At 53.9% G+C, this 15036-nt stretch overlaps 1 protein-coding gene across 1 annotated transcript in view; it reads left to right on the top strand.

The window, feature by feature from the left end:
* LAMA5 (laminin, alpha 5) overlaps positions 1 to 15036 on the top strand; it is a 66118-nt gene that overhangs the window by 32359 nt on the left and 18723 nt on the right. Inside the window, exons 9-31 of the mRNA XM_010841913.1 lie at positions 938 to 1053; positions 1395 to 1513; positions 1621 to 1711; positions 1930 to 2064; positions 2246 to 2308; positions 8237 to 8377; positions 8458 to 8595; positions 8682 to 8816; positions 8896 to 9030; positions 9121 to 9258; positions 9684 to 9736; positions 9939 to 10044; positions 10178 to 10230; positions 10321 to 10426; positions 10837 to 10936; positions 11071 to 11227; positions 11352 to 11490; positions 11652 to 11794; positions 11871 to 11977; positions 12072 to 12225; positions 12749 to 12909; positions 13015 to 13123; positions 14889 to 14986. Of these exons, the coding sequence (XP_010840215.1) occupies positions 938 to 1053; positions 1395 to 1513; positions 1621 to 1711; positions 1930 to 2064; positions 2246 to 2308; positions 8237 to 8377; positions 8458 to 8595; positions 8682 to 8816; positions 8896 to 9030; positions 9121 to 9258; positions 9684 to 9736; positions 9939 to 10044; positions 10178 to 10230; positions 10321 to 10426; positions 10837 to 10936; positions 11071 to 11227; positions 11352 to 11490; positions 11652 to 11794; positions 11871 to 11977; positions 12072 to 12225; positions 12749 to 12909; positions 13015 to 13123; positions 14889 to 14986 (2697 nt within the window). The remainder of the gene's footprint in view (positions 1 to 937; positions 1054 to 1394; positions 1514 to 1620; positions 1712 to 1929; positions 2065 to 2245; positions 2309 to 8236; positions 8378 to 8457; positions 8596 to 8681; positions 8817 to 8895; positions 9031 to 9120; positions 9259 to 9683; positions 9737 to 9938; positions 10045 to 10177; positions 10231 to 10320; positions 10427 to 10836; positions 10937 to 11070; positions 11228 to 11351; positions 11491 to 11651; positions 11795 to 11870; positions 11978 to 12071; positions 12226 to 12748; positions 12910 to 13014; positions 13124 to 14888; positions 14987 to 15036) is intronic.

The following is a 15036-nucleotide window of genomic DNA, read 5'->3' as shown; positions in this document are numbered from 1 at the left end:
TCTTGATTCCAGCTTGTGCTTCATCCAGTCCAGCATTTCTCATGATGTACTCTGCATAGAAGTTAAATAAGCAGGGTGACAATATACAGCCTTGACGTACTCCTTTTCCTATTTGGAACCAGTCTGTTGTTCCATGTACAGTTCTAACTGTTGCTTCCTGACCTGCATGCAGGTTTCTCAAGTGTAGATTCTTGAAAAGTCAAACACCAGCCCCAGGGCCTTGGTTGAGGATCCTCAGTGCTGCCTCTCCAGGCTCTGTATGCAGCCCCTTGTGCAGGAAGGGAGGGGCTCAAGTGGATTTGGAGCTCTCAGTCTCTTCTTCTTGGACTGGCTCCTGGGGGCGGCTCAGGACTTCTAAGCACTGTGGTACTGGTCTAGGACTGAGGAGCACATGGCCCTGGGGTGGGGCTGTGCTTCCTGCTCCCCCTTTGACTGAGTTGTGGAGGTGTGTGCTGAGGGGAAGGGTGGTTCTGTGCTCAGTCCTCAGCTGCAGCCAGCTGTCCCCCTGCCCACTGAGCCAGCAGGAGCTGCTCTCCAGGACAGTAGGCTGGATTCCAACCCTCTGACTGGAGTCCACCCCCAGCTGGAAGAGGAAGCAGTTCTTGGCCACTTGCCCCTGGGGAGGAGCCCTGGGTAATAGGGGCGTCTGGCTGAGCCCAGGGCTGCCTGCCTGCTGAGCAAGACCCAGACCTCAGAGTTGGCCCAGGAAAGCTGCAGACTTGGCCTGGGTCCTGGCCGTGATGGGGTGGGTGTAGCTGGAACCTGAGGGGCCTAGGGCTCAGGTTCACCTGTGGTCAGGGGCCACATGCACTGACCATGCCATGCTCTGTCCCAGCTCCCATCCTCCATGAAGTCCCTACACAGCCACTGCCCTTCTCTGGTCCCTCTGGGTCCCCGGTGGGTCTGAGCCTTTCCTGTGCCTGTGTGTCCCCTACAGGCTTCAGTGCGCCTGCCAACACAACACATGTGGGGGCTCCTGTGACCGCTGCTGCCCCGGCTTCAACCAGCAGCCATGGAGGCCAGCCACCACAGACAGTGCCAACGAATGCCAGTGTGAGTGCCCCTCCACACGCCCGCACGGTGCTCACACATGCTCACATGTACTCATACCCACACAGTGTACTCTTGTACTCACGTCACATTCTTATTACTCATGTACACACACGCTTGCACACATGTGCATGCGCACACGTGCTCACACAGTACATACAGCTTTCATACATGTTCACACATGCTTATACATGCTCAGAAGAGTGCTGTTGGCATACTCAGGCAACATGGCACACTCCATCACCTGAGTCTGGGGTCACCTGTAGTTTATGGGATGTGCCCGGGGGTCCCAGCCGGGGGAGGGTCACAGAGGCCTGCCCACAGCTGAGCCCCTTGCTCTCCAGCCTGCAACTGCTATGGCCATGCCCACGACTGCTACTACGACCCAGAGGTGGATCGGCGCAACGCCAGCCAGAATCAGGACCAGGTCTACCAGGGCGGGGGCGTGTGCATTGACTGCCAGGTGGGTGAGGCTGTTGCCAGGTCTGTGGTGCGGGTCTCGGGTGGGCAGGGTCTGCACAAGGCTGGGGGCCGGGGGTTCCTGGACTCAGCGGCCCTGTCCTGTCGCAGCATCACACCACGGGCATCAACTGTGAGCAGTGTCTGCCTGGCTTCTACCGCTCCCCAGACCACCCACTCGACTCACCCCACGCCTGCCGCCGTAAGTGGGGGTGACCGGGTGTGGTCGGGGTGGGGGTGTCCCAAGGGTATCCAGGAGCAGGGTGTGCCCAGATGAGGGGTCCTGGGGCCTTTGCAGCTATCTGGGAGGCCGTGACTCTCATCCCACATCCCAGGTCAGGGGGGAAGGCAGATGCTGACCCTCCTTGGAGGCCTGAGAGCTGTGGGCTTGGGGTCCCCTGTCTTCCCACGCCCATTTAGGTTGCAACTGTGAGTCGGACTTCACAGACGGGACGTGTGAGGACCTGACTGGCCGCTGCTACTGCCGGCCAAACTTCACGGGGGCGCGATGCGACGCGTGTGCTGAAGGCTTCACTGACTTCCCACACTGCTACCGTGAGGGCGTAGCTGGGGATGGGGGGATGGGCAGGCACCTGAGTATCCCCCGATACTGGGCTGGAGCCAGTGGGGAGGGGTGGGAACCCTTTCATCCTGCTTGTACCGCTGGTGATGTGGGGAGACCCTGGCAGCCGGGTGCTTACCCCACCTTGCTGACATGTGCTGTCTCCTCTCTCAGCGGTGCCTTCCTCCTCCCACAATGACACTGGGGAGCAGGTGTTGCCTGCCGGACATATCGTGAGTAAGTGTCCCTCAAGATCCCCATCCTGCCTTAGGCCCCACTGGAGCAGTGGGGCAGAGTGGGCCAAACCCAGGCCCACAGAGTCAGCGGTGCAAAAGTAATTGTGGTTTTGCATTGTTGACCTATGCTGTTTGATATTGGAATACATTTTTAAATGTGATTATGTGATGCATCATTTTAATGCACATTTCTTACTTTATGTTCTTTTTGCTAACGACTTATTGAAAGTTGAAAGTGTTAGTTGCTCAGTCACGTCCGACTCTTTGTGACCCCATGGACTGTAGCCTACCATGCTTCTCTGTCCATGGGATTTTTCCAGGCAAGAATACTGGAATGGGCTGCCATTTCCTTCTCCAAGGAATCTTCTTGACCCAGGGATTGAATTTGGGTCTCCTGCATTGCAGGCAGTTTCTTTACTGTCCCCCAGGGAAGCCCTAATGAGTTATTACTTGCTGTTTGTGAAAGTGAACGTTGCTCAGTCATGTCCGACTCTGCAACCCCAGTTTATTTTATATTTATTTTAGATTAGGGAAATGATATTAGGCAAAAATCAAATTTCAGCGATTTTCTTATTCGAGTTCAAAATGGGTTGTAAAGCAGCGGAGACAACTTGCATCATCAATAACACATTTGGCCCAGGAACTGCTAATGAACATACAGTGCAGTGGTGGTTCAAGAAGTTTTGCAGAGGAGACGAGAGCCTTGAAGATGAGGACAGTGACCAGCCATCGGAAGTTGACAACAACCAAGAGAATCATCAAAGCTGATCCTCTTACAACTACATGCTCCTGCTGCTGCTAAGTCGCTTCAGTCGTGTCTGACTCTGTGTGACCCCATAGACGGCAGCCCATCAGGCTCCCCCGTCCCTGAGATTCTCCAGGCAAGAACACTGGAGTGGGTTGCCATTTCCTTCTCCAATGCATGAAAGTGAAAAGTGAAAGTGAAGTCGCTCAGTCATGTCTGACTCTTAGCGACCCCATGGACTGCAGCCTACCTGGCTCCTCCGTCCATGGGATTTTCCAGGCAAGAGTACTGGAGTGGGGTGCCATTGCGTTCTCCTACACTACACGAGAAGTTGCCAACTAACTCAGTGCTGACCATTCTACAATTGTTCAGCATTTGAAGCAAATTGGAAATGTGAAAAAGCTCAGTAAGACAGTGCCTAATGAGCTGACCGCAAATAAACAAATCTTTAAGTGTCGTCTTCTCTTGGTCTGTGCAACAACAGCGAACCGTTTCTTCATCGGAATGTGATGTATGACCAGATGTGGATTGTATACGACAGCCAGTGACAACTAGTTCAGTGGTTGGACCCAGAAGAAGCTCCAAAGCCAAACTTGCACCAAAGAAGGTCATGGTCAATGTCTGGTGGTCTACTGCCAATCTGATCCACTATAGTTTTTTTTGAATCCTGCAGAACCATCACATCTGAGAAGTTTGCTCAATAAATCGATGAGATGCACCAAAAACTGCAATGCCTGCAGCCGGCATTGGTCAACAGAGAGGGCCCAGATCTCCTCCACAACAACGCTCGACCACACGTCACACAACCAGCACTTCAGAAGCTGAACGAATTGGGCTAATGAGTTTTTTCTTGTCTGCCATATTCACCTGACTTCTTGCTAACCAACTACCACTTTTTCAAGCATCTTGACAACTTTTTGCAGGGAAAACTCTTCCAACAACCAGCAGGAGGCAGAAAATGCTTTTCAAGTGTTCATCAAATCCCAAAGCACAGATCTTTATGCTATAGGAATAAGCCAACTTATTTGTATTGATTGTAGTGGTTCCTATTTTCATTAATAAAGATGTGTTTGAGCCTGGTTATAATGATTTAAAATTCACGGTCCCAAACCGCAGTTACGTTTTCACCAACCTGCTATTTCCATTTTGTTCACTTTTTCTTTGGTTCTTTTAATTTTGTGCAAATAATACATATTCATTCTAGAAAACCTTAAAAAATATAGGCAAGCAGAAAGTTAGTTATCCAGAATCGCAGCTCCTGCAAACAGCCCCTTCTCCCTCCGCGTGTATGCTATGTTTGTAAGCATCCGCGTGGCCTGTGTGCACTTTTGTGTAATTGCACTTTCCACCCACACCATCCTGTAAACACGTCATTTTACATTCTATGTTATGTACACAGATGTAGTTCTTGTTTGACCAACTCTCAATTCTTGGTAATTTAGGTTCTTTCCAGAGTTTTTAAAAATAACACTATAGTAAACATCCTTGCAGCTAAAGCTTTCCATGAATTATTAACTATTTCTGCAGGACAGTTTCCTAGAAGAAGGTTTGGAAACATTTTTGGCTGCACGTTGCCAAACTGCTCTCCTGGCAAAATCGTCTGCCTGGGTGGAGTGGCGTCATTCGCGTCACTTGTGTCAGAATGTTGCTGTCTCTGCATGGCAGCATTCATTATTACAGAAATCTTCAGTTTTCCTGGAGTTGGGATGCACCTTTTGGTTGGTGGCTTATCAGTGTCTAATTGGCCAGTATTTTCCTTTCACAGCAGCTCAAGATAGTGGTGTGTCCTGTAACTGGTTCTTAGATCTGATGGCATTTGGTGTTTCCTTGGTCTTAGCCGTATTTCTTTGCCTCACTTGAATTTGAATCTTCTCTCATGTTTCTGGACTCTTTCTGTTGTTTTCATGTGTGAATTTCCCTTCTGAGGGCATGGCTCAGTTTTCTTTTCACTCGTTTGCTGCTGTAAGCTCTTTCCACATGAACTGTAGTGTCTATGCCTCACGAGTCACATGCTTTTCTCCCAGTGGGTAATTTGCCCTTGTTGTTATTTTCTTCATATGAATCTGATCAGACCATGGACATCTTAGGTGATAGTTTTAATTTCTTTTATTATGCATGTTCATTTTCTACTTCATCTTAAGTCAGTTTTGGTTACTTATGTTTTCTTAGCAAATTTTGTTTATATCATTTGGATTTTAAAAGGTGTAGGCAGAAAGTTATGCACAGTATTCTGTATGTGATTTTCAAATTTCCTTCCGTTCCTTTTGTCTGTTTTTCTTTTCTTTCCTGCCTTCAGAGATATAACAGAAGTTTGCTGAGTTTTTTAGTGTTTTTGAAGTGCAGCTTAAGGTTTATATTGATAAGATCTGCTGGAGTTTTTCTCTGGTTTGGGAGAGAGATTTTAACTTCCTAATATAGAAAAATTTGAGCTAAAATCTACCTTTCTCTCTTCTGTCTTCTGTTGAGGTATAATCCTAAATCAGTATGTTAATTTCAGGTATGTAACACAAAGGTTTGGTATTTCTAGACATTGTCAAATGATCACCACAGAAGGTCTAGTTAACACCTGTCACCACACAGAATTATAATTTTTTTCTCATGATAAGAAATTTTTTTTTAATTTGGCCTAGAACTTTTAATGTCTACTCTCTTAGCTACTTTCAATTATGCAGTACATTATTATTAACTATTGTTGCCATGCTGTGGGTCACATCCCATGACTTATTTACATTATATTTGGAAGTTTGCATCTTTTGACTCCCTTCACCAATTTTGCCACCTCCCAATCCGCACCTCTGGCAATTATCAATCTTTTTTTTTTTTTTATATCCACAAGCTCAGGGTATTTTTAAAGACTCAGTGTGTGTGTATTTTTTAAGATTCTGCATATAAGTGAGATCATACAGTATTTGTCTTTTTCTGTTTTCTTTTGACTTATTGTCATTTTCATAGTTTCTTGAATTGTTATTACTTTTAGTTTCTCTTAATTATCCACAAAACATCTAAAGCATTTTTTTCTCAACCAAGACTGATTTTATTCTGCAGGAAAATGTCTGGAGACATCTTTGGTTATTCTAACTGGGGGATGCCACGGTCATCTAGTGGGTAGGGGCCAGACATGACGCTGAATCTCCTGCAGAGCACAGGACAGACCCACCCCCGCAATAGTCATCCAAGCAGAATGGTACTGGTGCCAAGGTTGAGAAACCCAGGGGTAAAGCTGTGAATTTGCTTCAGAATGTGGCTTGGGCTGGGCGTATCCTACAGAGTCGATATGCTGTGTTCTCCCTGCTGTTCCTCTTAAACTGTGTATCATTTCAGTTTTCATTTTCCTTTTCACCCGAGTTGTTTAGACCGGTGTTTGCCATTCCAGGTGGTTAGATTTCCATTCTATCCCTTCTTTTGATGGTTCTGTTCTGTTTTACTGCACCGTGGTCAGATTTGGTAGCCTGAAAATGTCTACTTTTTGTCTTTGGATTTTGAGGGTTTCTTTCTCACCTGGAATGTGACCCCTTTTAGATTGTCCAAGAATGTTTGACAGGAACTTGTGTTCTCTGTGGGAATAGATTTGTACACATACGTTTATTAAAGGACATGTTAATTATGCTGTTTAAACCCACTCTGTTCTTAGTTTTTGTCACATTCTGGGAACAGTGTATTCAGTCTTTCTCTCTTTGACGGTGGTTTGGCCAGATTTCCCTCCCAATTTCAATAGTTTTAGTTTTCAGTACCTCCGGACCATGTTTATCCTGCTCTTAGAGCTTTGGGTTTTCAGCATCTCTTGGGGGGCAAGTCCCTTTCTTCCACACACAACATCCTTCCTGTCTCCATTAATGCTCGTGCCTGGGCTCACCATACTCCATGCTCTCCCTTCTGGAAGCTCTTTATTTCTTGTCCAAGTCCTTGGTTCAAGGTGCATTCTTTCAAAAGGGTGTGACCAGATTCTCCTTCAAGAGTCAAACCGATGCCTTTGGGTTTGTCTCGTGAGAGGAGATGCGGCCTGGCAGAGGGACTGTGGCTGCTATTTGGGCTTGCCCCTGCCCCAACTGTATCATTTCTTTCATTCTGCTTAAATTTTTCCTTTCTTGACTTTTACTAGATTGACCAGCAAAGCATATTTTGGTTGGTTTGTGTTTTCTTCTCTGAGGGTTTGCAAGTTCTGTTTCTATCTTCTGGTCTGGGCCAAGGTTATCTTTATGTTTTGACAAATAATGAACCATTATTTTGTACTGCAGTCACACAATTAAAAGAGTTGCTCCTTGGAAGAAAATCTATGACAACCCTAAACAGTGTTTGCTGACCAAAGTCCATATAGTCAAAGCTCTGGTTTTTCCAGTAGTCATGTACGGCTGTGAGAATTGGACCATAAAGAAGATTGAGCACTGAAGAATTGATACTTTTGAATTGTGGTGCTGGAGAAGACTCTTGGGAGTCCTTGACAGCAAGGAGATCAAAGTAGTCAATCCTAAAGGAAATCAACCCTGAATATTCATTGGAAGGACTGAAGCTGAAGCTGAAGCTTCAGTACTTTGGCCATCTGATGTAAATTGCTGACTCACCGGAAAAGACCCTGGTGCTGGGAAAGGTTGAGGGCAAGAGGAGAATGGGGCAACAGAGGATGAGATGGTTGGATGGCATCACCAACTCAATGGACATGAGTTTGGGCAAACTCCAGGAGACAGTGAAGGACAAGAAAACCTGGCATGCTGCAGTTAATGGGGTTGCAAAGAGTCGGACACAACTTAGCGACTGAACAATGAACCATTATCTATTTTATGTCAGTAACAAAAATAGTATTAGTCCCTTTTTGTGCATCAGTTAAGACATCTAGCACACTTTTTCTTCCTTCTTCCTAATTTCCAGAATTATTTATAAAGAGTAGAATTTTCTTTCCGCCTTCTAAAGATTTTGCTTTTGCATTTTCTCTGGTTATGTCAACACCTGCAGTTGACTTGGTGTCTACATTATAAACAATTAATTATGTGTGTAAAATGCTCCTGATTTCATTGCATGCCACTGTTTTCCTAAAACATGCGCTTTCCTTTGTTGGCCTTTTTAAAGTCTTTTTCACTGTGCATGAGTGCAGTGTCAAAAGGCAAGAAAGGAGTCTGTGGAGAAGGGAGGTTTTGAGTGGGGGAGCTGCAGGACCTCTGAGACCCCCATCCCACCCCTGTCCCCCTCCAGACTGTGACTGTAGCGCTGCCGGGACCCAGGGCAATGCCTGCCGGAAGGACCCGCAGGTGGGGCACTGCGTGTGCAAACCCAACTTCCAGGGCACCCACTGTGAGCTCTGCGCCCCCGGCTTCTACGGCCCAGGCTGCCAGCGTGAGTCCAGCCCTGGCCCAGCAGCATCCCCTCGCGGAGCCCAGGAGCCCGACCCCTCTGTGACCTCCTCCTCTCTGCAGCCTGCCAGTGCTCCAGCCCTGGTGTGGTGGACGGAACCTGTGACCGTGACTCAGGCCAGTGCACGTGCCGGACAGGCTTCGAGGGGGCCGCATGTGACCGCTGTGCCCCCGGCTACTTCCACTTCCCCCTCTGCCAGCGTGAGTACGGCACCCCCAGCGGGCAGGTGGGAGTGGGGCTGGGTCTGGGCTGCCGGCTCAGGGGCCCGTGCACTCTCGGCCTGCAGTGTGTGGCTGCAGCCCCGTGGGGACCCTCCCTGAGGGTTGTGACGACGCTGGCCGCTGCCTGTGCCGGCCAGAGTTCAACGGCCCCCACTGTGACCACTGTCGCCTGGGCTACCACGGCTATCCCGAGTGCCATGGTGAGTGGGTGGCTTTGGTGGGGCTCCGGCGGGGGGGGCCACCACAGGTGCCCAGGGCATGACCCCAAGTCCTCTGCAGCCTGTGCCTGTGACCCCCGGGGCTCCGTGGACCAGCTGTGTGGGGCAGGCGGGCTGTGCCGCTGCCGTCCCGGCTACGCAGGAGCCACCTGCCAGGAGTGCGGCCCCGGCTTCCACGGTTTCCCTGACTGTGCCCGTGAGTACCCTGGGTGGGGGGAGGGGGTGGGCAGGGAAGGGAGGACGCATGCTCTCCACGTGCTGACACCCCCTCCTCCCCCTCCTCTAGCCTGCCACTGCTCTCCCGAAGGTTCCCTGCACGCAGCCTGCGATCCCCACAGCGGGCAATGCAGCTGCCGACTGCGAGTGACGGGACTGCGGTGCGACATGTGTGTGCCTGGTGCATACAACTTCCCCTATTGCGAAGGTGGGGCTGGCCCCGTGTGTGTGTGTGTGTGTGTGTGTGTGTGTGTGTGTGTGTGTGTGATGTGCTGCGTGTTCCCACGACTGTTGCAGTGCCCTGCGTGCTCTCGGTTCACACATGCGTTCACATGAGTGTCCGTGTGTTGTGCATGTGGTCACGTGCTGTCCATCTGTTCATGCTTGTTTATGTGCTTTGTGCGAGTGTGTGCTTATTGCGTGTTCACAGCTGTGTGGTGGGGGAGAGCACATGCCCTCACAGCTAGGGGGACTAGGGCAAGAAGGCACCCGTGGTTTCTGGCCTGTTCATACGTGTGAAAGGCATGTGTGCTGGCTTCCACAGGGCCTCAGGTCCTGGCCAGGCCTGGGGAAGCTCTCGGCCGTCAGGGTCGATGGCTGAGTAATGACAGTGGCCTGGGCCTCTCTCCACAGCTGGCTCCTGCCATCCTGCTGGCCTGGCCCCAGCTGACCATGTCCCTCCCGAGGTAAGCCCGGGGCAGCCCTCTGGCACTGAGGCCTTCACTTCTAGAAACGATCACTCACCTGCTGCTCAGTTGCCATGGCAACCTCAGAGCCCCTTTGGTGCCCTGGCTGGGTCATGCCCGAGATGGGGCCAGGCTCCAGGGCTGAGGGTTTGTGCTAGGAGGGCAAGGACCTACTCTGACCCTCAGTCTCATCGTCTCCCAGGCACAGGCCCCTTGTACGTGCCGGGCTCACGTGGAGGGGCCAAGCTGCGACCGCTGTAAACCTGGATTCTGGGGGCTGAGTCCTAGCAACCCTGAGGGCTGTACCCGTGAGTCTGCCTGGAGTGGTGTTAGGGTGCTGGGGGAGACCCTGCGGAGGGGAAGGCTGGCTCCACAGTGACCAGGGTGGGGATGGAGTCCTGCCCTCGCCCAGCTCTCAGCCCTGCTCTGCCTCTCCCCCAGGCTGCAACTGTGATCCCAGGGGCACGCTGGGTGGGGCTGCCCAGTGCCAGCTGGTGAGTCTGAGGGCAGAGGTGCCGGGGGCCATGGGAACAGAGTGTAGGGACCCTCCCAGGCCTGGTCCCAGCTTCTCCCTCGGCCTCCAGGGCAACGGCCAGTGCTTCTGCAAGCCCCACGTGTGTGGCCAGACCTGCGCAGCCTGCAAGGACGGCTTCTTCGGGCTGGACCAGGCTGACTACTTCGGCTGCCGCAGTAAGGCCCACTGCTTGGCCCTTGGACCACGTCCCGGGGAGGCTGAGGCCCAGGGAGGGACACATGGGACAAGGGCCAGCCAGGGCCTGGGTGTCACATGGTACTCGCTGAGCCACTCTGGGTACCTGGCCAGACCTGTGCTGGTGTGGAGGGGGTGCAGATTTAACCCCTTCTTCTCCCTCCATCCTGTGCCCTGGCAGGCGTCACTCACCAATCCCAGGGCCCTTGCCCTAAATCCTGACCCTCTGCTGTCCAGAGCCCCGGGCAGCTCCTGGTGGCGGTAACACTCGTCCTCTCATCCTGGGTCACCCTTGATGGAGGGTGGATGAAGCGGAGTCCTGAGCCACGGGCTGCGGGAGGAGCATGGAGACCGTGGGGCTGGGCCTCACTCACTCGCTCCCCCATTGCAGGCTGCCGGTGTGATGTTGGCGGAGCGCTGGGGCAGAGCTGTGAGCTGAGGACGGGCGCCTGCATGTGCCGCCCCAACACCCAGGGCTCCACCTGCAGCGAGTGGGTACCCCGCCCCAGCTGGGCTGGGGATGTGGGCTGGGGCAGCAGTTTGTCCACAGGCTTCTCCCTGGGGACCCCGGTGTGCGGTGCAGGGCCAGTACCTGTCCCACCCTGACTGCCCCTGCTGTGGCCAGGCCTGCTCAGGACCACTATCTCCCTGACTTGCACCACCTGCGCCTGGAGCTCGAGGAGGCGGCCACACCTGAGGGCCACGCTGTGCGCTTCGGCTTCAACCCCCTGGAGTTCGAGAACTTCAGCTGGAGGGGCTATGCGCAGATGACACCCATCCAGGTGCGGGCTCTGTGTTCCTGGCATGATGGCTGGCAGAGGGCGGGCGGGACCCTGAGCTCATGGGTGTCGGCTGAGCATGACCAGGAGGGCGCCCCAACTTTCCGTGCCCCCAACCCCACTGCAGCCCAGGATCGTGGCACAGCTGAACCTGACCTCCCCCGACCTCTTCCGGCTCGTCTTCCGTTATGTCAACCGCGGGCCCACGAGTGTGAGCGGGCGGGTTTCCATGCGAGACCAGGACAAGTTCACCACGTGTCCCAACTGTGAGTGCTGGGGCTGCTCCCCCACCACCCCGCTCCCACCACATCCCCATGCGTGGGTGGGGAGGCCAGGCCCGTCCTTCTGACCCTGGGGGGCTGGTGACTGCAGCCTGGAGTGGCCGTCTCATCCCTGCATCCAGAAAGCCCACTGTCCCCACCCCCAGGCACAGAGCAGAGCCAGCCCGTGGCCTTCCCGCCCAGCACCGAGCCTGCCTTTGTCACTGTGCCCCAGAGGGGCCTGGGGGAGCCCTTCGTGCTGAACCCTGGCGCCTGGGCCCTGCTCGTGGAGGCCGAGGGGGTGCTCCTGGTGAGGCAGGGCTGAGAGGGTTGGGGTGGGGCCCGGGGCAGGGGCCACACCACCTAACCTCCCCCCTCCCTCCAAGGACTATGTGGTTCTGCTGCCTAGCGCCTACTATGAGGCAGCCCTGCTGCAGCTGAGAGTGACTGAGCCCTGCACGTTCCGGCCAGACGCCCAGCGCTCTGGAGACAAGTGAGGGCCAGTCTGGCAGGGCTGGGGGGGACCTGCCCCTCCCAGTGCCCAGGCCACCTGCCCTGTGCTGACCAGACTGTGTGTCCCCAACCAGCTGCCTCCTCTACACCCACCTACCCCTGGACGGCTTCCCCTCCGCCGCTGGGCCCGAGGCCCTGTGTCGCCATGACAACAGCCTACCCCGGCCCTGCCCCACAGAGCAACTCAGCCCCGCGCACCCGCCGCTTGTTGTCTGCTGGGGCACTGATGTGCGTGTCCCCGGGGCCCCTTGGGGACAAGTAGGATCAAACCCTGGGGAGGCGTGCCTTTGGTCTGGAGGATGGGGGTCCGTGTTGCAGAAGGGACATGGGTGCAGGGCAGAAGTGATGCGGGCATGGCACAGTTAGCGGCTCAGGCAGCGCTTGCTGCCTTCAGGATTTTGACCTTGCGAGTCAGTGCCTGGGGCCTCAGCTGTAAATGGGGTGAGGGTAGCCCAGCACTCCAGCTTATCATGAGGGGGTGGCAGGTCATTGGTTCACTTCAGGCACCAGACACTCTGCAGTGATGAGGCTGGTGGGCCACGATGGGCAGGGGAGGCTCAGAGTGAGCAGAGGTTGGAAGGTCGAGTGGCCACAGGAGGAGTGCCTCCAGCAGCAGGAGTGGTGGGCACACAGGCCCTGAGACGGGAGGACGAGGCTCTGGGCACAGAGGATGGGAAGGGCCGTGTTTAGGAGCACCCTGTTCTCTTGGAGGGGGCCTGGGGTGGGGCCTCACATCGCCCTGTCCCCCCAGGTGGACGTCCAGCTTCAGGTGGCAGTGCCGCAGCCAGGCCCCTATGCCCTGGTGGTGGAGTATGCCAACGAGGACGCCCGCCAGGAGGTGGATGTGGCAGTGCACAGCCCCCAGAGGGCCCCCCAGCAGGGGGTGCTGACCCTCCACCCCTGCTCATACAGGTGTGGGGAGTGGGTAGAGGGTACAAGCCTGGGGTATGGGGGGCGCTGGGGCTGGGTTCAGGACCCCAGCTGCCCTACCCACTAACCACCCCTGCCCACCCCCAGCACCCTGTGCCGAGGCACTGCCCTGGACGCCCAGCGCCACCTGGCCATCTTCCACCTGGACACAGAGGCCAGCATCCGGCTCACAGCCGAGCAGGCACGGTTCTTCCTGGTAAGACCCCAAGCCCTTGCCTGCATGGGCCCCAGGGCCCCACTGCAGGGCTCTGTCTTTCCAAAGATTTAAACATGCGCAGAAGTAGAGTGTGGTGAGCCTGGGTGCCCATTACAGGCACCGCCCTCAGCTTGTGCTGAGTCCAGGTTCTTCCAGAACCCCTCCCTTGCAAGTTTTTTCCTGTGGGTATGAAACGTGTGTTTATTTATAAAGAATGCCCATAGTCAGTTAAGGGGAACTGTGATGCATTGGAGCCAGGGTAGAAAGAAATACCTTTCTAAATTTTTAATTTATTTTTGGCTGTGCTGGCTTTCTCGAGTTGCTGCGATCAGGGGCTACTCTTGTTGCGGCACGTGGACTTCGCACTGCAGCGGCTTCTCTTGTTGCAGAGCACAGGCTTCGGGGGGTGTGGGCTTCGCTTCAGTAGTTGCGGAGCGTGATCTCAGTAGTTGTGTACACGGGCTTAGTTGCCCTGCAGCACGTGGGAATCTCTCCAAATCAGGGGTCCAACCTGTGTCTCCTGCAGTGGCAAGCGGATTCGTTACCACTGAGCCACTAGGGAAGCCCAGAAAGAACAATCTTAATGCAAGGCCGCTTTTTGGTATAATTTACAAAAATGCCACAGCATGTGACCGTCTTAGGTCCTAAAGCTTGGGACTCACTAGCATCGAAGTAACTTGCTTCTGTGTCCTCCTCACAGAGTTGGAAACTAAATCCCAAGGTTAACTCAGGTTTGCAGGCCTGTTCTGCATCACTAAACTCCGTGCAGTGTTAACCCTTAGTTTGATGCCCAGAACCAAGCATACATGTTTGTTCAGTAAGTGATGAAATAGATGACATTTTTCTCATCAGAGTATTACACAGTTTCATCATTACATTTCCCTAGGCCTTTAAAAGTTTTATCAGAGTAACATGTGCAGGTTTTATAAAAGCTTCAAATATTGAAAAGACTTGCAACGAAAACCACAGTCCCACACCCCATCTGCCGTGTCTCATTCCTCCTTCCAGAGTCTGCGTGTCTCTTCCACGTTGCTGAGTGACTCACGTCACATAGCTTCCTCCTAAGTTTTTGATGCTGGAACCCCTGTGATTCCTTCCTCACACACACAGCCCTGCAGTCCTGGGCTGGGTCACTGTAAACTTCCCATGGAGCTATACCCACCGCCCAAGCACCATTCTCCCGCAGTACCCAGGCCAGGAGGCAAGCGGCCGCACCCCAGATGCCCCTTGGCCCCTCGTGTGGTCACCCTGGACACTGGCTGTGCCGCCTAGTGTGCCTGTTCTGGAACCTGCCATAACGGGAGTCACATGGGTGTGCTGTCTTTTCTGCCGACGCTGTGTTGGGGTGGCCTGAGCTGTCGCTGTAGTCTCGCAGTCTCTGTCTCTGCTGTTAAGGTTTTTCTAGACACACTGTGATGCCGTGTTTTACCATACTTGTCACACGTGTTTCTACACCTTGGGGACAGCACAGGGTGGAGACGGCTGCTCACGAGCCCTGGCTTGCAGAGCACCTGCCTGGGCTGGGTCCTGCCTTGTGACCACGGACGGTGGGGAGGGCGCAGGAAGAGGAGGTGTGGCCTGGGGTTGGGTGGGGCTGGAAGGCACTCCAGGGCCCAGAAACCTTGGTCGAGGGCTGGGGTCTGTGCGGCCGGAGGAGAAGCAGGCTGAATGGGGATCAGGGACTCAGTGCCAAGAGCCGGACCAGCCTAGGCAGGTGTGGCTGGGCTTCACCTGCCTTCACACCCACACCGTCTGCTGCCCACAGCACAGCGTCACCCTGGTACCCACGGACACCTTCAGCTCAGAGGTCGTGGAGCCCCGAGTCCACTGCATCAGCAGTCACGGTGCCTTCAGCCCCAGCAGGTAGTGGGGCTGGGGGCCTGGCGGGGGCGGCAGGGTGGTGGCGGGGACAC

The sequence above is a fragment of the Bison bison genome, unplaced genomic scaffold (assembly GCF_000754665.1).
Source record: "Bison bison bison isolate TAMUID 2011002044 unplaced genomic scaffold, Bison_UMD1.0 scf7180017864167, whole genome shotgun sequence".
Taxonomy (NCBI): Eukaryota; Metazoa; Chordata; class Mammalia; order Artiodactyla; family Bovidae; genus Bison; species Bison bison.
The sequence above is the reverse complement of the archived record's forward strand: the minus strand, read 5'-3'. Positions and strand labels throughout refer to the sequence as shown.